This window comes from Arabidopsis lyrata, assembly GCF_000004255.2.
Source record: "Arabidopsis lyrata subsp. lyrata unplaced genomic scaffold ARALYscaffold_6, whole genome shotgun sequence".
Lineage (NCBI taxonomy): Eukaryota > Viridiplantae > Streptophyta > Magnoliopsida > Brassicales > Brassicaceae > Arabidopsis > Arabidopsis lyrata.
In genome coordinates, this window is record NW_003302550.1 from 6,712,658 (window position 1) to 6,736,585 (window position 23,928).

At 35.2% G+C, this 23,928-nt stretch overlaps 7 protein-coding genes across 8 annotated transcripts; 3 read left to right on the forward strand and 4 right to left on the reverse strand.

Annotated features, from left to right (window-relative positions):
• Nucleotides 1-468: 468 nt before the first annotated feature.
• LOC9307790 (probable tyrosine-protein phosphatase At1g05000) lies at nucleotides 469-2,721 on the reverse strand. 2 transcript variants are annotated; one of them, XM_021022634.1, is made up of 5 exons: nucleotides 2,014-2,721; nucleotides 1,654-1,747; nucleotides 1,350-1,407; nucleotides 1,220-1,263; nucleotides 469-1,125 (listed from the first exon to the last, which is right to left on the reverse strand). In XM_021022634.1, exons 1-5 carry the CDS (start codon nucleotides 2,157-2,159, stop codon nucleotides 856-858), a joined length of 612 nt encoding a protein of 203 aa, XP_020878293.1. In that variant the 5' UTR covers nucleotides 2,160-2,721; the 3' UTR covers nucleotides 469-855. The 2 variants fall into 2 exon arrangements, with proteins under 2 accessions (XP_020878293.1, XP_020878294.1); XM_021022635.1 differs by lacking the exon at nucleotides 1,350-1,407 and having other exon boundaries at nucleotides 994-1,125.
• Nucleotides 2,722-2,786: 65 nt separating this feature from the next.
• On the reverse strand, nucleotides 2,787-3,628 carry LOC9309847 (CRIB domain-containing protein RIC4). The gene is made up of 3 exons (XM_002873733.2): nucleotides 3,458-3,628; nucleotides 3,205-3,333; nucleotides 2,787-3,120 (listed from the first exon to the last, which is right to left on the reverse strand). Exons 1-3 carry the CDS (start codon nucleotides 3,573-3,575, stop codon nucleotides 2,906-2,908), a joined length of 462 nt encoding a protein of 153 aa, XP_002873779.1. The 5' UTR covers nucleotides 3,576-3,628; the 3' UTR covers nucleotides 2,787-2,905.
• A 1,261-nt stretch (nucleotides 3,629-4,889) lies between these two features.
• On the reverse strand, nucleotides 4,890-7,712 carry LOC9309848 (receptor-like kinase LIP1). Its single transcript, XM_002873734.2, has 5 exons — nucleotides 7,220-7,712; nucleotides 6,909-7,078; nucleotides 6,598-6,787; nucleotides 6,115-6,509; nucleotides 4,890-6,026 (listed from the first exon to the last, which is right to left on the reverse strand). The coding sequence occupies exons 1-5, from the start codon at nucleotides 7,332-7,334 to the stop codon at nucleotides 4,989-4,991; spliced, it is 1,908 nt and encodes a 635-aa protein (XP_002873780.1). The 5' UTR covers nucleotides 7,335-7,712; the 3' UTR covers nucleotides 4,890-4,988.
• Nucleotides 7,713-9,792: 2,080 nt separating this feature from the next.
• On the forward strand, nucleotides 9,793-12,210 carry LOC110227762. The gene is made up of 2 exons (XM_021023271.1): nucleotides 9,793-9,994; nucleotides 10,183-12,210. The coding sequence occupies exon 2, from the start codon at nucleotides 10,258-10,260 to the stop codon at nucleotides 12,046-12,048; it is 1,791 nt and encodes a 596-aa protein (XP_020878930.1). The 5' UTR covers nucleotides 9,793-9,994; nucleotides 10,183-10,257; the 3' UTR covers nucleotides 12,049-12,210.
• Nucleotides 12,211-12,540: 330 nt separating this feature from the next.
• Nucleotides 12,541-14,504, forward strand: LOC9309849 (probable UDP-arabinopyranose mutase 5). Its single transcript, XM_021023272.1, has 2 exons — nucleotides 12,541-12,689; nucleotides 13,156-14,504. Exon 2 carries the CDS (start codon nucleotides 13,228-13,230, stop codon nucleotides 14,272-14,274), a length of 1,047 nt encoding a protein of 348 aa, XP_020878931.1. The 5' UTR covers nucleotides 12,541-12,689; nucleotides 13,156-13,227; the 3' UTR covers nucleotides 14,275-14,504.
• Nucleotides 14,505-14,531: 27 nt separating this feature from the next.
• LOC9307791 lies at nucleotides 14,532-17,530 on the reverse strand. Its single transcript, XM_002873735.2, has 8 exons — nucleotides 17,104-17,530; nucleotides 16,930-17,021; nucleotides 16,146-16,846; nucleotides 15,886-15,956; nucleotides 15,603-15,692; nucleotides 15,340-15,513; nucleotides 15,113-15,263; nucleotides 14,532-14,852 (listed from the first exon to the last, which is right to left on the reverse strand). The coding sequence occupies exons 1-8, from the start codon at nucleotides 17,467-17,469 to the stop codon at nucleotides 14,674-14,676; spliced, it is 1,824 nt and encodes a 607-aa protein (XP_002873781.1). The 5' UTR covers nucleotides 17,470-17,530; the 3' UTR covers nucleotides 14,532-14,673.
• A 3,999-nt stretch (nucleotides 17,531-21,529) lies between these two features.
• Nucleotides 21,530-23,499, forward strand: LOC9309850 (auxin efflux carrier component 5). The gene is made up of 5 exons (XM_002871676.2): nucleotides 21,530-22,364; nucleotides 22,547-22,632; nucleotides 22,726-22,883; nucleotides 23,052-23,128; nucleotides 23,220-23,499. The coding sequence occupies exons 1-5, from the start codon at nucleotides 21,700-21,702 to the stop codon at nucleotides 23,290-23,292; spliced, it is 1,059 nt and encodes a 352-aa protein (XP_002871722.1). The 5' UTR covers nucleotides 21,530-21,699; the 3' UTR covers nucleotides 23,293-23,499.
• The last annotated feature ends 429 nt before the right edge of the window (nucleotides 23,500-23,928 follow it).

The window sequence follows — 23,928 nt, forward strand, 5'->3', positions numbered from 1 at the left end:
GCTTTTTAAGCTTTCAAGCCTTCAAAGCATCTGGACAAGTTATATGCAGTCTTGTCTTTTTTTCTTTTTCTCATTAAAAAAGAAAGATTCTAATTCCCACTGTGCTTGCTTGTGCAGCTTCATGGTGCACATGTGGTTTTTCTAATCCAAATCAAATTGAAATTGGACTCAGATTACAGAGTATTTAGTCTTTCAACAACTTGAGCAATCAAAATCAATACTATATAGCTTTTTCTTTTTTTTTCTTGCTAGTGGTTGAAATGCTAGGGACTAGGGAGAAATGCAAATACTTGGATATTTCCGTTTTTATTTCAATCAGTTTTGTCTACTGGATTCAGTTTTCTCTAAAATATAGTGGAGCATAAGATTGTGTAACTCAAAGATATTGGATGTATTCGATAATACAGTATGTGTAACTTATTTGCTATCAATATCGCCATATTTTCATAATGCAAAAGGCCCACAATATCGATTATAGTATTGCCCATAAAGTCATAAACTGAGATGGTTCTACAGTATAAGGCCCACGAATCAAATAAGTGAAAAAAGGCCACGAGAAAAAAAAAAAACTTTGAGTTCTATTGACTTATCCAATCATATAATTAAGAGTACAAAAGCGACATATTTGTTACTAGTTTCTTATGAACAACAACAATTAAGAATCAATCTGTAAATTTCTCTAACTGTAAAAAGAAAAAAGATAGAGAGACCAAATCAAATCCTCTATTTTTCAAGGTTTTTAAAACCTATCCTATTCTCAAAAGAATCATCATCATCAACACGACAAAATGTAAAGAATTAAAAATCTAGAAGGAGAAGAGAAACAAAAAAAAATCCGATTTCAAATCTCTTTCTTCACCCTTTGGTGGCTTGAGGTTTTTGCTGTTCTTGAACAACATTCTCTTCTTGATACAGCAACTTTCTTCTCTTGAGACCATACCCATTGTACTGATAGATAATGCTGTATAGACATTGCTTCAATCTGAGCACATCGAAATCCTCTATGAACCTTAAATCTCTTTGTCTCCATTTCAAACCCGCACACTTTTGGTATTCCTCAAGAACCGATGACAAACACCAGTTTTGCACTTTCCTCAAGCATCCCACAAGACAACCTGTCCTATGCTGCAATGAGCCACAGAAACACACCATTAGACTCAATCAATCTCTTAACCCAACCCAAAGCTTGTTAAACCCGAGAAGGGTTTGGTTTGGTTACCTTCCCGCGCTTACAGTGGATGAGAATTGGATGATTTCGAACATCTGTAAGCAAACAAACAGACGAATTAATGAGACAGCTAAAGGGAGAAGCTAACAAGACATCAAAGGGTCTCTCTTTGGTTCCTTACCAACTAGTACTCTAAGAGCACTCAACACTGTATCCTTTGGCATAGGAGTTGGAGGATCCTATGGGCGTAAAAGTAAAAACAATCCAAAACTCAGAAATCAAAGACATAACCATGATTCAAAGAAACTACATAAGAAAAGAGTATTTATATGTTCTTAGGCTCTTATAAGATTCATCAAACCAAATGCTACAAGCCAACAAGAGACTTAAAACAGGAACAAGAGAGGGTCAAATGTTCTTGAAGAAGAACTCAAAAGATTCAATACAATTGCTGTTTTTAAGTCATAAACGTTAGAAAACCATACCGTTTTGCCTTCAATCCCGAACTGAAAAAGCTTAATGTTGTTGGATTGAAGAGACTTGAGATTGTCCTCAGGGTATGGTTCAGGACACAGATAACTGTTTCCAGATAAACCCAACAAAGAAAACTCGTTTTGGTAATCAAATATTTCTGCGTATGTCACATTTCAACAACAAATATAATTATCCACAAAAATTGTAGTTATAAGCCATGAAAGTGAAAGTTGTGGTGAAGCAATTTAAGGTATCTGTCTAAATAAACAACGACAACGATGCTTAATTAAATAAAAGATTCTTTTTTTTTTTTTTTTTTTTAATAAATACCTCAGAATCAACAAGAGAAAAAACAAAAGAGAGAATCTTACATGACGGATCGAAGATTTAGGGTTGATAAGAATCCGAAATTCTCCAGCTGAGGAAACCCAGATCGATAAATCCCGTCTTCTACCATCGAAAAATTCGGCGGCGGAATCAAAACTTCTCCGTCGTTATCATCCACGATTAAGCCCATCAATTTCTCTCTCCCTCCGTCTCTCAATTGGGAAACAGAAAGATACGAGCAACAAAGAGAGAGCAAAATCCCCAAAATCAAAATCTAAATTTCGCTAGAGAGAGAGAGATTGATTGAACAAAAAAACAAATTTTTGTTTTTTGTTTATATGGTTTATGGGATAATCATCAAGTGGTTTTTTTTTTTTATTTAATCTTTTTTATAAAGAGACAAAAGATGACGAAGATTTAGGAGTGTTTTGGTAGAGATTTCTGCGGATTTGGAAAAAAATGTTAAACCTTTAAAAAATAACTTCAAACCGCCATTAGAGATTGTTCTTGTTGGATCCTCTGAGGTTTTTAAGGGAATGTTTTTTCTCTGTAATCTCTCACCAGATTATGACACGTGTCACATCCTTCGCTTTTCGTTAAAAACCGATTGGGAAAATTTCCTACGAATCTATTTTGACTGAAGAGTCCATTTTTAGAATTTTCTATTAATTCATTCGTTGTTAGTTTAGGAACTGTTTCTAGAAGTTAATTTGGATTAACCTTTATCATTGTTGATAATGTATGGTAATTTCATATCTTATGAGTTATGATTAACATACAAAATATTTACATAATATATATACCCACAACGATTATATACACGGCATATGATATCATCATACATTATATATCATAGATAAAATTTCACCATATGTATCAAAATATGTCTAGAATCGTAAACAAAACAGCAAATAAAATTTAAATAGAGGGAGTGAGTTACAAAGTTGGATGAAGATGAGGATTAACATCTTTTTTTGTAGAAGCGGCTGCAAGCAACTCCGGTGGTATGAGATCTTCCCATCCTTTACCTGGACCTGTAGCCGCGGTTAAACCGCTTTCCCATCCGATGTGTGATACATGTTTTACGTTTGTTGGAACTCCTATCTCCATTCCTGATGTCTCGACTTCTTCGTTCTCTTCTTCTTTGTCAGCTAAAAACATTAGACATTACCAAAGAGTTGAAAAATAAGAAACATTTCGTAACATACCGATAAATAAATAACATTAGACATTACCAAAGAGTTGAGAAATGGTCTTGAAGCTCTTGAAAAGCCGGTTAATACCGGTAGAAATCTCGGGTTTAGAAAGCGCAAGGAACTTGAATACACTCTTCATGTTATCTTCCTCCTCTTGATCACGACTCTCTTTTGAAAACACATAAAGAGATCACAATAGAAGATACATGATATATCAATATTCAATGTATACATATATGTATATCGAAGATACATGATAAATATGAAGAGAGAGAGAGGGAATGAATTGAACCTTGACGAGAGTGATGATGATGAGGCTTTGAGAGAGGAGATAAAACGGCAACACTTGAGTCGGAGATACATCCAACGGAGAAAGGAAGCACCACAAGTCTCTCCATTCTATCTCTCATTTTCTACCAAGCCTTTCCTTTTAAAATACTTATATTTATATATAAGAGTATGTGTGTAAATGTATATATACGATGAAAATGACAACCCACCAAATGTTTTGATGTATTTTTTGTTGTTGTTTTGTTTGTAATCTTTGTTGGAATATAATTTGGTAGTGGTCGTGTTATGTGTTTAGCTGACTTTGTTGTGAAGTTACAATGATGTTTACGTGTGTATATGAAGTTGCGGTAGAATAGAAAGTGATAGCTTTAATTTTTTTTTGGGCTCAACTACTGTTTGGTAGACTGTTTTCTTTGTGACGTATAATTTGCACTATATATTTGATATTACACATATTATGTTAACCAATATTTTTGCAAATTAGTTTTAATTCATATCTTGATCTCTCTTACACATTCGTCTTTTCACGTTTTTCATCGCAATAGTTAAAGTTTAATTCTAGTTTTGTGTTTTTGTTTTAATATATGGAGAATAGTTTAATTTTAGATGGAGTTCATAATGAATACTCAAAGACTCTATAATCTATGTATAATGATGCCTTTTTTCTTTTTGATCAAACGTATAATGATGGCTTAAATGATTAAAATGTACATTAGTTGTTCTTCCCCTTGGACTCAAAGCAATCTATATTATTAATTTTTTTGAACTTTTTATTTTGCAAAATATAATCATCAAATGGATATATGATGCCTACCCCTTCTTTTTATTTTTATTTTGGCGAGCCAAGGCCTTCTTTCTATTTTACTTCTTGTTTATATATATATATATTTTGTCTCTTATTAGTTTTATACACTTATCATGAATAATACATATAGTTGCAATCTGTGTAGATTTTATGATCAGTCAAATTTTTGAGTACTAGCATACTTAGCCATCACAATAATTAACATTCTCAATTGGTTCACAATTCTTTTTTTTTTGCTAAAGACCGATACAAGCAAATCTAGAAATATATTTCAATCGTTCCTAAATTCACATTCACACTTCATCTAGTACATAACATATTATCAGGTTTAGATTTTAGAAAAAGGTTATACAATTTATGACTTTATATTATATATTCACTAATTAGTGAGAATATAAATTTTAAATAGAAAATGAAATATTTTTGCTTTTTTTTATCACGAGTATTTTTTGTTGAACTAGTCCATTCACTCATTTGTAGACTTGTTATATTTCTAAGCTAATAAGTTTATTAAAGCTTAATGAAAATTATGTGGAAACACATGGTTAGATAATATACTGTAAACATTTTCTTCCTAATATACAGTAGTAAAGATATATACATAATTTTTTTGTTTTAAGTTTCATAGTTTCTCAAAAGAAATGTTATATATGTATATTAGACTTATATGACAAATTGGGTTGTTCCAAAACGAAAAGTTGAAACATTTTTTTCTTGTTGCAAAAGATTAATCATGATCAGAAGAAATGTGTTCTTCTTCCTCTGCTTCGATCCTATGCAAAGACGACTCACCACTTGCCTCGCCGGCATCATCATCTGAATAAACACTTTGGTCTTCAGATTTCGAGCTATGAATGTGTTCAAGCCGAGTTTCATGATTCTCCTCCTCGTCTTCCTCATCATCATCATGAGCAAGACTATTGATTCGCATGCTCGTGTTTCTTGGCGAATCATCGTGATCTGTATAGCTCCGAGTTTCATGATTCTCCTCCTCGTCTTCCTCATTATCATCATGAGCAAGACTATTGATTCGCATGCTTGTGTTTCTTGATGAATCATCGTGATCTCTATCGCTATCATACCGCGAAAAAGTGCTTTCTTCGTTTGATGTAGAGCTGCTTTTACTGCTTAGCTTCTCGTTATCTTCTTCCTCAGAGCTATAACTGTACTTTATCTTCAAGCTCTGTGCAGTTGCGTTTGTTTCATCAATGGATCTTCTCCCACTTCCAGAGTCAGAGGAGGAGCTGCAAGACTCTCTGGCTTTCTCTAACTGAGAATGTTCCTCTTCTTGACCCTTTACAGAGTTTGAATCAGACCCATCATCTGAATCCGTAGCGGTTTCTTCCTGCTCTTGTTTTTTCTTACTCCTCATTGATTCTTCTTCTTCTTTTTCTTCTTTTCCTTCTTTTTCTTCTTCTTCATCCTCTGAGTCTGATGAAGAACTGGATTTTTTGTCTTCATCTTTCCGAGAAAGACAAAATGGAGTTACAGAGCAAGAACCGTGTCTGCTTAAAGCAATCGACATGCTTTTGTCCCTGAAGGATAAAATTGGAACTGTGGTTGGAATACCGTCTTCTGTAGACATTGAAAGGAAGCTAAGAGCAACCATTACATCACTTATTAAAGGACGAGCAGTTGGTTCCTCTTGTAGACACATTGATGTTATTGCCACTGCTTGATTTAACCCTCTCTCTGAGAAGTTTTTCCTCATAAGAGGATCTGCCATATCCGGGTATCTTTTCGGTTCTCTAAATATCGGTTGTGCCTGCGCAAAACCCAAAACATATCATTCTAAAGATCCCAACTTGATGATTCATAGAGAAGTAAGAGATGTGGGGTTTAATGAGTTTTACCCAAGCAACTAGATTTTGTTCATCATTAGGCTTAGTGGTGTCAATAGCTCTTCTACCGGTGATGAGTTCGAGCAACACAACTCCGAAGCTATAAACATCTGACTTGACAGTGAGATCGTCCCCTCGAGTGTACTCAGGCGCGGAATAACCATAAGTATCCATAACCCGAGAAGAAAGAAACAAGCTATCACATGTTCCTGGCTCTAGATTATGCATACCAAAATCACAAAGCTTAGGGTAAAACTCAGCATCTAACAAGATGTTAGAAGCTTTCAAATCTCGGTATATCACCGGTGGATTAACTTTATCGTGCAAGTAATCCAATCCTTGCGCTGCACCAAACGCAATCTTCATCCTCGTTATCCAATTCATCGGCTTCTGGCCTGGCTTTTGTTCTACATATCAAATCAATTATCAGCCTCTAAACCAAGCCTAAAGGTATCTCCTTTAACAAAGTGAAATGTTTTGAAAGGTCAATTATACCGTAAAGATGGTCTTGAAGGGAACCTCCAGAGACATACTCAAAGACTAAAAGCCGTTGATCGCCATCAGCACAATATCCTATAAGCTTAACAAGATTCGGGTGTTCGAGTTTGGCCAATGACAAGACTTCAGCTTGAAACTCTTTGTTACCATGTAGTCCATGCTTGTCCAGCTGCTTTACAGCTACCAACTACACTCACAAAGCAAGAGAAACACTTCAAAGAAAATCTCCGATAAATGTCCTAATTCTACTATGAAAAATGTATCGGAAGGTTTGAACTTTGGAGATGGTTTTTGGAATGGTAACAGACCTGGCCAGTAGATTGAAGAGTTCCTTTGTAAACCCTACCGAATCCACCTTCTCCTAAAAGACATTCTTGCCGGAAATTCTTGGTTGCCGTCGCTAACTCCCGGAAATTGAATGTTTTCAACGGCGTTTGCTCTGTTTCTCTTTCTTCAATTCGTTTCGTCGTCGCAGCAACTGAAACCAAACAAACCCCACAACATTTTTTGGAAAATGGGTTTTCAAATTCAACAGTGCTGGATAAGAAAGCTAACATCTTATTTTTTTTCTAAATTTGTAGCAAATCGGAGAACTCAAATTATGAATTTTTTTTATTACCAGGTGGTCTGAATTCGTCGTGTTCAACGTTTTCGTTAGTATCGTTCGTCGTACAGGGAGGGTTTCTGCTCTTTTGTGAAGTGAAACACGGAAAACAATTCATCATGATTATCATTCAAAATCAATTTCGTGTTGTTCAATAATCTAAAAGCCTAAAACCAAAACAAAAAAAGGATCTTTTTTTTTTGAAAGGTGATTAACAATGGCGGGGTCCTTCAAAAGATTGAAGGACCCACGTTAAAGGGAAGAGTATTTTGGGAGATTGTTAAAGAAGCCAAAACAGAGGAAGGAAGCGAAAGGAGAGAGAAAGAAAAAGAGATCAAATTGAAGCCAATCAGAATACATGAAGAACAATGAAACTTCTCCGATGATCCATCCGAGAAGAAGGGGTAATTGTTTTGCTTCTTTTTTACGAATTCTATTTTTTGTTGTTTTGCTACTTTGTTCAAATCCCTAAAGCATGGAGAGCCATTCTTATTACCCCATTTTCTTAGATCTAATTTTAACTCTAGTTTTAGTTTGTTATATCATTTATTATCGTCCAATTGAGTTTGCATTATTATTGTTCTAATATTCAATAACTTTAGTTATAACCAATACATCAAAAATGTGTATTTCTTTGCTCTAAGTTTTTATTTTTTTCAAAGAAGTATAGTTAGTTAGAATGATTTATCCGCTTCATAGAGATTACAAACATGAATAAGAAGTGTAAATTGCTCTATCAAAAATATCCATCACTCTCTACAAGTAAGGATGGGACATTTGAGGCCTTTGAATCATTTATCAACAACTGTTCTTCATACAAGCCCATAACAATTTTGTTAAGCCACAATAATACATACACTAGATCATGACCCGCACGTACGTGCGGGATTTCGTATTTTAAGAAATGTATTGTAATAAAGTTTTAGTAAATATAGATTATTTTGTTGTTTTGTTGATATATATTGTAGTATATAAAATATAATGTACTGTATCAAATGTTGAACCTGGAAAAGAAAACTCAATTCCGTATAATTTAAATACTTAACTGAGGAACATAAATAAAGAGAACTTCTATAAAGAGTGTTTAGAATCAAACATGATAAGAAAATAAGAAGAACCGGAAATGAATGAATATAATATTTAAAGCACCAAACATGATAAACATCCATACGAAGACAGTTTTATGTCTTGAATTCCTTACAATCAAATCTCTTGCTTTGGCCAATAGACAATAAAAAGGAGAGATTAAAATGTGTTTAACAGATACAAAATTAAATATATGATAACGTTTATGAAATATATTTTCTTTGTGAATGGATCAATAAGCGACTTGTGATCTAGTGTTGACCCTAAAACCAAAAACCATAAAGATATTCATAGGAGGTTAGTAAAATTAGGAGATAAACATCATAAGAACATGAAGTAATTTACTTTTAGATCTCCATCTATTGTTTAAAGAATCGATTTTCTAGATTAACTATGAGATAATCAACGTGGATGTATGCATAATGATATTTAAATTACATTTTAATATTTTTTTAAAAAGAAAATAATCAAATTTAGAAGAATGTATATTCCAAAAGCTTGTAACAATTTGTTACGAAATAAAATAATTTATTTGATTTGAAATATATTAAACTTTTTTTTTTTGGTAAGAAATATATTAACTTATTTGGAGATATAATAACTAATATAATACATTTCAAAAATATATTTTCTTTTATATAACTCAAATTTAGTTTAGTAATATATATTTAAAATATTGAAAACTACCTGTTTTTTTTAAAAATATTTTAATGTATACTACAAATATTTTCTAGATATTTACATATCTAAAATCCAAAACTTATTAGTTGAATATGCTATATTTAAAAGGATGAAAGTATTTAGTTTAGATTATATATGATAAATATACTAAATGTTTTTTTATATTTGGAAAATAAAATTTGAAATCTTTTATTTTTCATGTGATTTAATCAGAATTAATTAGCATAGTTTTGTTACGAAAATCTTTTAAAATCTAAACTAAATAATAATTTGTTATTAAATTAGATTGTCGTTTCCAGAAATATCTAATAATATATTACCAAAATAAATAAGTTTACATATATATATTTTTGAATTAAATATCTTGATTTATTATGGAATCTTCTTTAAACAATCTCCAAAAATATTAGGCAGTTATTAATTTATTAATTTTAATTTTGATTTTTTCAATTGTTTTTTCTTTCTTCAAATTAAAAAAAAAATCAATGACATTCTATGTAATATTCTACAACTTAAAGGTTTTTTATTATCTAGTGATTCCCAATTAATAGTATAGATACATATTTATTTCTTGATTGATGAAAACAAAAATTTATAACAAAACATTTTTTGTTTCCTTTTTTAACTTTCTAATAAAACATACATATGATTTTTAGATATGCATGTTACCGAAACAAGAGATATGAATCCTTTCAAACATTAATGTATATATATATATATATATTATCCTAAGTTTTAAACATTAATGTAATGTTATCCTTACTATACAACAAAAGAAAATTAACCATTTCAAAGTCGACACGTGGCTGTTAATCTTTTCCACTTTCCCATCTCTCTTCCGTCTTTCATTTTTTTTTGGTCGCCGTCTGCAATTTCTCTCCCCGACGCTGATAACCCTAGCGGCTCAAATTTACAGTCGCTTGACGCCGAGTTTAGCCACCCACTCCGAAACAAACGTGATTCATTCGATCGCTGTTGCTGTCTCCATCTACAAACCAAGCGAGTTTTCCAATTTCCGGAAAGGTTTCGCTGTCTGTTAATTTCCCTTTTAATTCATTGTCTGAAATCTTTGGAAAATGTTATTGATTTGGAAATGGGTCTCTGTTAATTTCCTAAAAGATGGTCTTTTTTTTTTGTTAATTGGCTTATGATCCAAGCATGGAATTAGTGTTCCGATCTGAGATTTTGCCTCTTTATGTCTCTCCAAATAGGTACCAGGTCTGTTCTTGTGAGATGCTGATAAGTGTTTTGTATTAAAATCAAGAAGACGAAGAAACCCTTTCCAGATGCAATGCCTAATGGCCGATGGAGCTTTAATTACTTTAGATTCCGACGATATTTTAGCAACAGAACATGTTTTAGCAGTCGGTAGAGAGTTTCCCGATGTGGAAACTTGCAGAAGAACTTTGAAAGATTTGGCTATCGCTCTGCATTTTGATCTTCGTATTGTGAAATCAGATCGTAGTCGATTCATAGCCAAATGCTCTAAAGAAGGTTGTCCGTGGCGTATCCATGCTGCTAAATGTCCAGGTGTTCAGACATTTACGGTTAGGACGCTTAACAGTGAGCATACTTGTGAAGGTGTCCGTGATCTCCATCATCAGCAAGCATCCGTTGGTTGGGTTGCTAGATCGGTAGAGGCACGGATTAGAGATAATCCGCAGTATAAACCAAAGGAGATATTGCAGGATATACGTGACGAGCATGGGGTTGCGGTTTCTTATATGCAGGCTTGGCGTGGGAAAGAACGAAGTATGGCTGCACTTCATGGGACTTATGAGGAAGGGTACCGGTTTCTTCCTGCGTATTGTGAGCAGATCAAGTTAGTCAATCCTGGGAGTTTTGCTTCTGTTTCTGCTTCGGGACCCGAGAATTGTTTCCAACGGTTGTTTATTGCGTATCGAGCATGTATCTCTGGGTTTTTTAGTTCTTGTAGGCCTCTTCTTGAATTGGATAGAGCACACCTTAAAGGGAAGTACTTGGGTGCAATCCTCTGCGCTGCGGCTGTTGATTCGGATGATGGTTTGTTTCCCTTGGCTATTGCGATTGTCGATAATGAAAGCGATGAAAACTGGTCGTGGTTTCTCTCGGAGCTGAGGAAGCTTCTTGGGATGAATACCGATAGCATGCCGAGGCTCACGATACTCTCTGAGAGACAGAGCGCAATCGTGGAAGCCGTGGAAACTCATTTCCCAACTGCTTTCCATGGGTTTTGTCTCCGTTATGTTAGCGAAAACTTCCGGGATACATTCAAGAACACAAAGCTTGTTAATATCTTCTGGAATGCGGTTTACGCGCTCACAGCAGCGGAATTCGAAACGAAAATTAGCGAAATGGTTGAGATATCGCAAGATGTTGTTCCATGGTTCGAACTCTACCCTCCTCATCTCTGGGCTGTAGCATATTTCCAAGGCGTGCGGTATGGACATTTCGGATTAGGGATCACAGAGGTATTATACAATTGGGCTCTCGAATGCCATGAACTCCCAATCATACAGATGATGGAACATATCCGGCATCAAATATCGTCTTGGTTCGATAACCGCCGTGAGTTGAGCATGAGATGGAACTCAATACTCGTGCCGTCTGCAGAGAGACGTATAACGGAAGCAGTTGCAGACGCACGGTGTTACCAAGTTTTACGAGCAAACGAGGTCGAGTTTGAGATTGTGTCGACAGAGAGAACCAACATAGTGGATATACGGACACGGGTATGCTCATGCCGTCGCTGGCAGATCTACGGATTGCCGTGTGCTCACGCGGCTGCAGCGCTGATCTCGTGCGGTCGGAATGTGCATCTGTTTGCAGAACCGTGTTTCACAGTATCGAGCTATCAGCAGACGTATTCACAGATGATTGGGGAGATTCCGGATAGGAGCTTGTGGAAGGATGAAGGAGAAGAGGTTGGAGGAGTTGGGAGCTTGAGGATACGACCACCAAAAACGAGGAGACCACCGGGTAGACCGAAGAAGAAAGTGGTACGGGTTGAGAATTTGAAGAGACCAAAGAGGATTGTGCAATGTGGAAGGTGTCATTTGCTTGGACATTCTCAGAAGAAATGCACACAACCCATTTGATGATAGACGGTTCTTCTGTGTTTCTTTTTACCTTGCTTGTTTCGAATGTAACTTGTAATGTTTAAATTGCACTGTTTTTGTAGAGACTTGTCTTCAATGGAAAAAATAGATGATGGGCTTAACTTAACCTGGCTTTGAATAAATTGATTCAGTTTCATGGTGTTTTCTGGTTTTTGGTTCTTGGGTTCTTGATTCAGTTTATAAATTGTCATATTGCAACAACCAAGACTTAAGTTCGGTTTTGATGACACAATCGCAGAATTACAACATCACTTTCGGTTATCAAAAACCTGGTAATTGGATTGAACTAGACCAAAGGGTTAGGCTTGGTTCTGTGGTGAACCGAAGGATATTGACTTGGTTAGTATCAGTCTGCTTTTGATAAACGAAGCTGAAACTTATCGAAATTCAGACCGGATCGGTTATCTTCGGTTTGGATTGGTTTCGAACGATTGATTAGAATTCGAAGTCTTTGGACACTTAAACGCACGATCAAAGAGGGAATTGCGGGACGCAGCAGCAAATGCGCGAAACGTTTTTGGACCAATTCCACAGTAACGCGATAAATCTAATGCATTCCCACGATTTTTGTTTATCCCTCTGAAGAAAAAACCTCGGATTCTCTCCAAAGCTTGAATCAGGTCAATCTCTCGCAAACTTGTCCATTGATGATTATATAATTTTGTGGGTATTGCTTTGTTTGATCTGCTAATCCGTTTAGTCTTTTTGGGTATTGTTCGATTGCTTCTTTTTTTGAACAAAATGTGATTTTTCTTGATAACAGGATCTCAGTAGATTGAATCGCTTTCTTATTTTATTAATCCTCCGGTTGTTGATCTCAATCTAAAGCAGTTTTTTTGGACCGTACTGTTCATGCGATCTCAGTTGACTGAAAAAGTAGATCTCTTGATTAGGCTTTGAGGCTATGGAGATCGTGTGTTTGGATTAGATTATGATTCTCTGATAATCATTAACTAGTGATGTGATCTAAAAAGGCTGATGCTTTTGCCCTTAATTTGTTTCAATATTTGATCTTGTAAATATTGGTTCACACTGATTCTCTTTGGAGGTTTTCCTGACAAAGTTTTAGTTTTTATGTATCTGCAGAAGAAAAAAGCTTTTGAAGATCAGCCTAGAAGTTATCTCTCATACTGTTTAGAAGATCGTTGAAAATCGAAGATGTCTTCGGCCGAGATAAACAAGAATGAAGTCGACATTGTCATTGGGGCTCTTAATGCTGACCTTACACAGTTTTTGACCAGCTGGAGGCCCTTTTTCTCTGGATTCCATCTGATTGTTGTCAAAGATCCTGAGCTCAAGGAGGAACTTAACATACCAGAAGGCTTTGATGTAGATGTCTACTCAAAGACTGACATGGAAAAAGTTGTGGGCGCATCCAATTCCACCATGTTCTCTGGCTATTCTTGCAGATATTTCGGTTATCTCATATCTAAAAAGAAGTACATTGTCTCAATTGATGATGATTGTGTCCCTGCTAAAGATCCCAAGGGGTTCCTAGTGGATGCTGTTACTCAGCACGTGACCAACCTCGAGAACCCTGCCACGCCTCTCTTCTTCAACACCCTTTATGATCCTTATCGCGAGGGAGCGGATTTTGTCCGTGGATACCCTTTCAGCCTCAGAAGTGGTGTCCCTTGTGCTGCATCTTGTGGACTTTGGCTTAATCTAGCTGATCTTGATGCTCCAACACAAGCTCTCAAGACAGAGCAAAGGAACACTTCATATGTTGATGCGGTTATGACTGTCCCGGCCAAGGCTATGCTACCCATAAGCGGAATCAACATCGCTTTTAACCGTGAGTTGGTGGGTCCAGCTTTGGTGCCTGCTCTTAGATTGGCTGGAGAAGGGAAAGTGAGATGGGAAACACTTGAAGATGTTTGGTGTGGGATGTGTCTGAAACATATCTCTGATCATTTGGGTTATGGTGTGAAAACCGGACTGCCTTATGTGTGGAGAAACGAGAGAGGAGATGCAGTGGAGAGTTTGAGGAAGAAATGGGAAGGAATGAAACTGATGGAGAAAAGTGTTCCATTTTTCGAGTCATTGAAATTGCCCGAGACTGCACTTAAAGTTGAAGATTGTGTGATCGAGCTTGCTAAAGCGGTGAAAGAGCAGTTGGGTTCAGATGATCCTGCCTTCACGCAAGCTGCTGATGCTATGGTTAAGTGGATCCAGCTCTGGAATTCTGTTAATTCTAGCTCTTGAAGTTGAACAATCTCTCGAGGTTAAGTTCCTTTATCATTTCTAAGCATATTATCGTGTCTCAGAGATTTACCTAAGTCGTTTACTTTCTTTTAGTATCCTCATGTTTATTTTCTCTTTATTTTTTCTAATTATAAGCATGTTTTCGAGACTTTCAATAATGCAAACCTTGACTGATAAAACCCATCTGCTTTGACTCGACGATCTTAATATCTATTGCTTAGCTTTTTCTTCTGGTTCTTGCTCGCTTTCAAATATTGTAGAATCAAAAGCAAAAATGTGTTACTACTAGCAACTTGGTATATTCACAAAGATACAACAAACATTAGTCATTCCTTTTGTTCAATAAATGTGGAAGATACAGGGAGTATACAAACAATACATGTCAGACAACCTCATGTTCTAGGCACCGTGTTCCGCGGTTGAAGATGATGATGATGCTTTGGGTGCCAAAGCATTAAGCAAAGACTGTATGTCTAAAAGTTTTTCCCTAAGCAATACATTGTAGTCGTAAAGAAGTTGAAATTTCTTCTTGATGTCCATTGCGTCCACTTCTGAACCAGAAGACCCTTCAGTGAACTCTGCAATAGTAACAGTACTGGTTGGTTGTTTCAGGTTTGAGATCATATTAGTATTATAAAGCAAAGAATTTCTAGATTCTAGACCCTTGTTGCAACCGATGATTCCCCTCAAATAAGCTCAATTTAGATACCATCTATATTTTCACTTCTACTTCTAAAAACCTAAACGATACGACACAGCTACTGCTACCGAATCATAGATCAATAGGAACAATGTGAAATGCCAACTTATTAAAAAAAGTGGTATAAGTAAGCCATACCCATTGGAGGAGGTGGAGGGATTGAATCGTCTTCACTATGAGAAACTTGATGAGTCGTACTCTTCTTATTTGAGAAATTATCTCCATGCGCCAGAGAAGAAGCCGAATCAAAAGAGCTCATTTCTAGACTTGCAGGTTGTGGAATTACATTCTGGATAAAAGTAGAAAATTAAGAACTCAAAGGGTCAAAAAGGAATGGGGAACCCAAAAATAGATAGTTAAGTTACCTTCTCAATACTTAAGTTAGGTTTCTTGTTCGACATGATCGATTGCCCACGTTCCGAGCTATTAGAAGATGTTGAGGGTCTCGTTAAACAACAAATTCCTGATAAATTTGTCGTTTTGATGGCATCATCGACCAATATGCTGCAATCCCATGTGTATGCAACATATCTTCTCAGCTAAATGAGGAGTATTCTATGAGCAACTTATAAGAAAAGAGACCATAGCAAGAAGAAAAATCAAAAAGAGAAAAGGGGAAAACAATTACTTTATCCCAGTGATCTAGAGCTTTACGACGATTCCTTATCTTCCTGAAAACGGTATCTTCGTTTCGCAGCTTCTTGATCCTATACTCACACTATTTAAAGAGCCGACTTACAGCCATCAGGATATGCTTAGAAAAGACAAGAACATTTTCAAATGATACAGTACACACTGGCTAATTATGCTTAATGCTCGTTCTTATATTCATAGATCATGGATACCAATATATGAAAATTGAACGAGAAGAAAGGTAAACATTTAGTAAAGAAGATGAAAAGGCTTCAAACCTGCACTAGTAGGTAGAAAAATATGCCAATACTGATGCAATACAAACCACCAAGATCGGCTAGGAAGCTAACTGTAAAACAGCAATCAGAAAAGGAAAAGATGCTTAAGTTATAACTGAAGCTGCTCTAGCATTCTCTACTTGCACATACTAAATCAAGATACTGGAACGATGCACAGGCCTGCATTTCGCGGTGCAATGATAAGAATTAACTACTAAGACTTGAGTGATTGACAAAGTAAAAGGTGTAAATTTACTTACCAGGACCGAGTATATTTTCATGGTCGATCTCAACAATATAAGCAGACAGATAGTTGATGAACAACGTGGTGTTGAGTATGCCATCTGTTGACCTTCCCATAGATGCCTGAAGCAGAGTAGTGTCTCGGTAAACTGAGCCAGGGATAAACTCGTGAAACAGAGGTTGGATTAGCTTAAGATCATGCAAATGATGGTAAATCCGAGGAAACAGATTAAACTTCAATATGTTCCCTTCGGTTCCACGGAAAGTAACCGGACTTTCATCAAGGATGCTTCCGTTTCTCAGAGTGCCACTAACAAAACTCATATGCTTCTTGTTATCTCCATTCTTAGACGTAAAGTTAAACTGAAATCCAACAGCAGCGGCAGGCGAATCAGGAAGATCAACGAAATGCCACGAGATATAGATATAATCGCTGGTGAGACGACATTTGGTACACTTGAAATTCACAGTTGGCCCTGAAGTTGTATTCTTACAAGCATAGCTTCCTAAACTGGAAAGAGCAGCAACTTTGAACTCGCTGAAACCGGGATTACCAGTGACCACATTCCCAATACCGCGTAAATTAGAGCAACTCATATCAGAAACAGCAGTAATGTTAAACTCCAAATCGTTCTCGAATGAGATCAAATCCGGAGAACCAGTAGCTCTCACATTGTGAACTTCAATTGTTCTCTTGGTTATGATTTGATAAAGCAGCCTGTGAAGAAACTGAAAAGCAAGTCAGTTTCTACTTTCTACATAAACAAAAACCAAACAAGAACACTAAATTTTCAAACTCACGCAGCGAATAATCCAATGAAAACAATCCAGCTTGCAACAGATAATGTTCCACCAAGTTCTGTTTTACGTTTCTTGACAATTTGTTGATCATCCTACAAGATTCAAGAACCTAATTGGTACTCAAAAGAACCAATTCATGGAGACAAAAGCGATGAGAGAAGAGAAGGCACTAACGAGCCAATGTCTAGTGGAGAAGAAGACGTCAAGGCGAGTAATCCACCAACGGAGATTGAACCAGACATTACGACCATCGCCGAGTTTGGTGAATCTCAGGAAGAAGCAAAAGACTAACCAGGAGAGAAGCATCACGAGCGTGGCTTCTAAGAAAACAGCTTGAGATTGCGTGAACTTACGGATCCTATCGAAAGCGAATAAATTATCGGCGAATGATATTACGCTGTAGTTAACATCTTTGTCCGTTGAGATCGTCGACGGCCAACCGAAGATCTCGCAGCTCCCGGAACTCCGGTTTAGCAGCTGACCGATACCGCACGCGCAGCGCGTGGCGTTGTATGTTATGGAGTTTCTAGGGCACGCCATCACAGAGAGCTTCGAAACGAAGAAACGAAGAAACGAAGAAGACGAAGAGAGAGTCAAGGAGAGAGAAGAAGAACAAAAGGGGCAAGAAAGGAATTTCAGTTTTAATTGTTTTTTTTTTATTATTATTTGGTCCAGCTTTAAAGAACCAGACCACGAAGCAGAACCAGCCTGTTAAGTTAGTGACTTCGTCAAGGTCAAGAACCAGCAAAATTTAAAAACCGGCTGGTTCATGTTATCCGGTTCGGTTTATATATCAAAATTTCCCGCCAGACCAAACAAACCGTCAAAATCAAATTTTCAACTACAAGAGAGCTTTCCCTATTTCACTGTTTTTACTTTTAATTTTATTTTTTCAATGATTACATATGAAGTGTTCACATAACTTGTCTCAAGTCCCCTTATTCTTGGAAATAGGTTGATCATTAAAAAATACTGATCCTGATCTTTATCGCTTTAGACCATCTGCATTGGGGGATCACCCCCCTGATCTAAGCATTATTTAAATCTAAAAAAATGGGTCAATGGGCTTAAGATCAGGAACTAGGCTCTTGACCTGGATCTGTTCTTGTGGGTGTTGCGGGGTGACGTGGCATTTGGGCATTGGTTGGAATATTCAACATATTTGGAATAAATTTGGATAATAAACTATGTATTAATTAGATAAAATGTTTTTGTGCTTTTATTAAGTAATATGTTTGTTTGTTTATTGTTATTTATATTTTTAATGTTTTTTTCATAAATATTTAGTATTGTATTTTCACTTTTATTTTCAGTTTTTCATAAATTTGGCATATGCAATTTATATGTTATTTTTAAATGTTTTAATAATTGTAAAATCTTAATTTAATTTAGATTATTATATTATTAAGTCTTAAGATCTTACACATGTTCTCCCACTAATCAACTTCTAAACAAAAGATCTAAACACATGATCTTACATTATTTTAACATTATATTCTCTATAAGAACACCCTCACATGATCCCCCATTGATGATGCCCTTAGCTGTTGATATGGTGTACCCTTCAAGTTCTAAAGTATATAGTAATTTTACTAGAATTAATGAATAACATTTTGCGTGTACCTTAAGACTTGTATAGTTGTGTTCACATCAAAGAGTGGTGATGCAGCTAATACGTCTGAAGAATTTATGCTAAAAGTAAATCATTCTCCATTCTCCATGGTTAAAAACTTGTTATTTCATCTTTCTCTTCTCTGAAAATACGAATGTTTCCAGAATAAAAACACGAGATGTGAAGCAGAAGAGTACAACAAGTAGGTGCTGTAGCATATATTGAGTGACGAAGCAACGAAGGAACAGATTATTGCGAGCCACAAATAAATTAAGAAGAAAAATAATAATAATAATACAGTAGTGAAGTCGTTTCAAACAGAGGATTTATTCCACCTGCACTAGGAGGATCGAGTTTCCTCTTTTCATAAGTCTAAAGAACAATTATGCCTTTAAGAAAAATTGTTCTGTTTGTTTTTTTTTTTTTTTTTTTTTTAACTCAGGGGAATTCCAGACCTATGGAGGGGCCCAGACTAATCCCCTCGAAGAGGTGCAGCCCACAGATAGACTCTTTCTCCGGGTATGCAAATGGGCCGAAAGCAAGAGCTCATATCCATGTGGCCAAGTGGAGATCTAACAATTGCGCGTTTGCGGGGAATCAATCCCTGGCTTAGACCAACAGGGCAACTCCTCTACAAGTGGCAACCACTAGACCAAGAACACTTGGTTTCTGTGTTTTTTTTTTAATACGGAATTTGAAAGAAAGATTAGTGGGTGGATATTGATATAATTGTATTTAAAAATTCTTGTAATACTGATATTTTTGTAGTATGTATCCGTTTTATTTAGCTACTATTTAACTTCATTCTTCAATGATTGATGGTGATTGGTGAACATCTTTTCGACCAAAACTAAAACATTCTTTCCTCTAACTTTGTTTCTTATGATTTGATTTGTAACATCTAACAACATATGATTACATTTTTATATAGTATATAATATGTAACTGCTCCTATTACACCTGTAGTCTCCAAAGTAAGTACTTGGATTCATTTACTCTTGAATTCGACCTCTAATTTAGGAAGAACAATATAAACCCCCAACATATAGTGTTTTAACAAATATAAAATTTATGTGGTTTGCGAAAAAGACATTTGACGTCAAAAGTCCAAACAATTAAGATGGCTTTGGAATAAACTTTCAAATCGTGCAAGCTATTTCTGACATAATTGAAGAAGAATAATGAAAATAAGGACGATGAATGAAGAATGAATGAATGAGAGAAAAAAAAAAAAAAACCTTTTTGATATTAACACGACTGTATTATCAACACATCAGAAGAAAAGTTTTAAAGCATATTATAGCTAAATTTGTTGTAGTCATCAAGTGATAAATAGAACTTATTCTACTAGCATTATTATTCATATTTATATATGATCCCTCAATTTCACCAGTGAAGAAGCATCCTCCACGTTTTCACATATTTCTAATCCACCGATTTTAATTTTTGTTTATTTTTTTTGTTTGTTTGTTCCAAATCTTTGGTAAAGACAGGTATTTCCGTGAAATGTTATTATCAAATCACATATTAATTATATGCTTTCCAGATCATGTTATGCCTCTGCGTGATTCTCTAGTAATTAGGTCAAATAAATTTTCATCATGAATATATGTAACAGAAAAAACTTTGTGAATGGTGAATATGTTACAAAACAAATATATATCATAGAATTAAAAAGTGGTAATATGATGATGTTGCACCTAGTAATATGTGTTCTTTTTTTCTTTGTGCAAAGCAATATGTGTTCTTGTGATTGTATAAGAGTTGATCAGAACGCAAATAAAAAATTTCTCCTGTCTAGCAAAGAAGACATAAGCACGATGTACAATTATCTCCGTAATTCTTGAATGGCTTCCTCAATCCTCATGATGATGATAGTTTTTCGGCTAGCTAGCTCTGGTGTTTTGATTTTCACATAAAGAAACAGACATGGTGATATGATTTTTTCCACCAGGACAACATAAAATCAACAAAAACATGGTTTAAGATAAAAGTAAGTTATTTGTGACGAAGAAAGGATTATATAAAGTAGTTATCTTTACTCGATCTCCATCTATCTATTTATTAACATGTTCCAAGAACCATCATGTTTTGTTAAACCATGAATATTGAAACTTCAAATCATTACTAGGTAAGTAAGTGAAATTCATTTTTGTCGGTTATGAAATTGGTTGCTATCGCCAGGTGCGTATGGCTCAAATACTCATTTCGGCATATATACAAATTATTCCATGCACTTTACTTATATTACATGCACTAGCTACTCTGCTCCCATTTTATGAATGTGGTTAATTAATATAAGATGAAGATTAAGAAATATATATAAATACATACATATATATATATATATATATATATATATATATATATATATATATATATTAAGAAAATTCGAATAAGTTATTGGAAAAGTATTATTTGGTTAATCTAGTATGTATATATATATATTTTGTGAAATGGTTGGTAAGTCTATGCTCATATATGTGTTGTGGCTGTGAGTTACAGCCAAAAACATATATTGGTAGAGACGATTATATAGTTATGGTGCTAAAGCTGCATCCTCATTCTTTGTTCTGCGACACTACCATTAATTATTTTTATATTTATAAATGTATAGTCAAATATTGAAAATGCTTATACGTCATACACAAATACTACACTCAATATTTAGAGGAAACAGTTGGAATAGAATCATATGCCACGGCACGGTCTGGTCAATTATATTGATAGTGATAATTCTCTTATTTCTCAATTAAACTAATGGCTAAAAATATGAGGTTGTATTTTAACTTTTTATCTAAATATATAGATACTCAAATTTAAATGCTTGCATCTATTCTATAGGAATTTAGCCTTATTATTTATAAATACCTGTAAGGCTGTAACATATCATTTAGAAAAAAATACTATTGTTTAAACCTAAATTTTGCTTTTGTTTGAATATTACACATGAATATCTCATATATTTCTACCTATCTTTTTTTCTCCAACAAATAAAACAATTTAAAATGTATCTATAAATATGAACATGTTGGTTTCTCTGTATTAACACATTTACTATCTACGAAGGAGAGCTTAACAAGCTTCATTTTTTTCCTTTCGTTTGCTAGCTACTAAGTTCTATTATAACTATTAACATTTCTTTTTCTAATAAAACCATGATAAGTTGTGGAGATGTTTACAAGGTAATCGAAGCAATGGTTCCACTATATGTAGCCTTAATCTTAGGCTATGGTTCTGTGAAATGGTGGAACATCTTCACTCGTGATCAATGCGATGCTATAAACCGGCTCGTTTGCTATTTCACCCTTCCGCTCTTCACAATCGAGTTCACGGCCCATGTCGACCCATTCAACATGAATTACCGGTTCATCGCTGCCGATGTCCTCTCTAAGGTCATCATAGTCACGGTCTTAGCGTTTTGGGCCAAATATAGCAACAAAGGAAGCTATTGTTGGTCCATTACTAGTTTCTCTCTATGCACTCTTACCAACTCTCTGGTCGTTGGTGTGCCATTGGCTAAGGCAATGTACGGACAACAGGCTGTCGATCTCGTGGTTCAATCCTCGGTATTTCAAGCCATCGTGTGGCTCACACTCTTGTTGTTTGTCTTAGAGCTTAGAAAAGCTGGATCGAGTAGTAATTATAGCAGCGACGTAAAGGTAGACAGCATCAATATCGAAAACGGAAAAAGAGAAATTGTGGTTGTGGGAGAGGAGAAGTCGTTCCTTGAGGTCATGTCCCTCGTTTGGTTGAAGCTTGCAACAAATCCAAATTGCTATTCTTGCATCCTTGGGATCGCATGGGCTCTTATTTCTAACAGGTACGTAAAAATGAATCTTTAAGTGCGAATTTGGGGTTTAGGGTTTTGATTATTTTTTCATATACTCTTGTCTTAAACCAGCTTTTAAAACAAACTGATTTAGGGTTTTGATTATTAAAACGTACCAGTATAAATAAGCTATGATCAACATGACTAAAATCTATTGATTGATGGAAAAATAGATGGCATCTGGAGATGCCGGGCATATTAGAGGGATCGATTCTTATAATGTCAAAAGCAGGAACAGGAACCGCCATGTTCAATATGGGTACGTTTATTTATGTCCATGCAAGTATCTATATATACGTAAAGATTACGTATCAGTATTGAGACAAGAGTGAGTACATGCATATATACGCAGGGATATTCATGGCACTTCAAGAGAAGTTGATAGTATGTGGAACAAGCTTGACTGTGATGGGAATGGTCTTGAAGTTTATCGCCGGACCCGCCGCCATGGCCATCGGTTCTATTGCCCTTGGCCTCCACGGCGATGTCCTCCGCGTTGCCATCATCCAGGTCATCAATTCTACTTTATCTTTTGTATCCTAGTTCTGTTGAAGTTTGTATACCCACCATTAAAAAAACTACAAAAAAAAGTAGATCATTTCCTTTCATTCATCCAATAGATACAAACTTTAAATTTTTAGTTCAATGATCATTAATATTTATGAAATTTAATTACAGGCTGCTTTGCCACAATCGATCACTTCGTTCATTTTTGCTAAGGAATATGGATTACATGCAGATGTTCTAAGCACAGCGTAAGTCCAAATTAAGAATGAATATAAAAGTTTTCAGTCTATTTTTTTTTTAAATGGTTATATGTGATAATAAAATTTTTGATAAATGTAGGGTGATATTCGGGATGTTGGTTTCTCTGCCTGTGCTCGTCGCTTACTACGCAGCACTGGAGTTTATTCATTGATTAAATTAATAAATTAGATTATATATTATCAATGTCTCTCTCTGTTACCTTCGGTCATCTTTCACAAGTTTTTTCTTCTTCTTTCTTTTGTTATCTCTTTTACACTTCCGAGAAAAAAACAAATTATGTTTTTTTCCTATAAAGGAGATTTTGAAGTGTATTCAAGATATGGAAAACCCTATTGAACTAATTAACCTATTTTATGTATTCCGTAATATACATAATTTAATATTTTGTTCACATATGATACACGTATCAAGAAACTAGAAAAAGTAAAAATTCTGCAAATGAAAGGACATCGTGTTCGGACTATGTGTGGAATACACTACAAATTATAACCCCAGAATATTTTTTGTCAAGTAAAAAACTGTCGTAATAAGACTATTTCACAATTCAGGTTAGAGAATGGACCTTTAAAAAAAAAAAAGGGTTACAGAATTGATTCTAGATTAATCAATTCAAAATTGGCAAAGTTGTTTAACTTTACTCCAAAAGAAATTCATGAAATAAATAAATTATTCCTCATCCTCAACCGTCTATTTTGGTGGGAAGATTTACGGGGTAATTTAGTCTTTTCGTATTCGATTTCTTTTCCCGAATCTCTCTTATTCTTTTTTTCGTTTGTGTGGAGGAGAG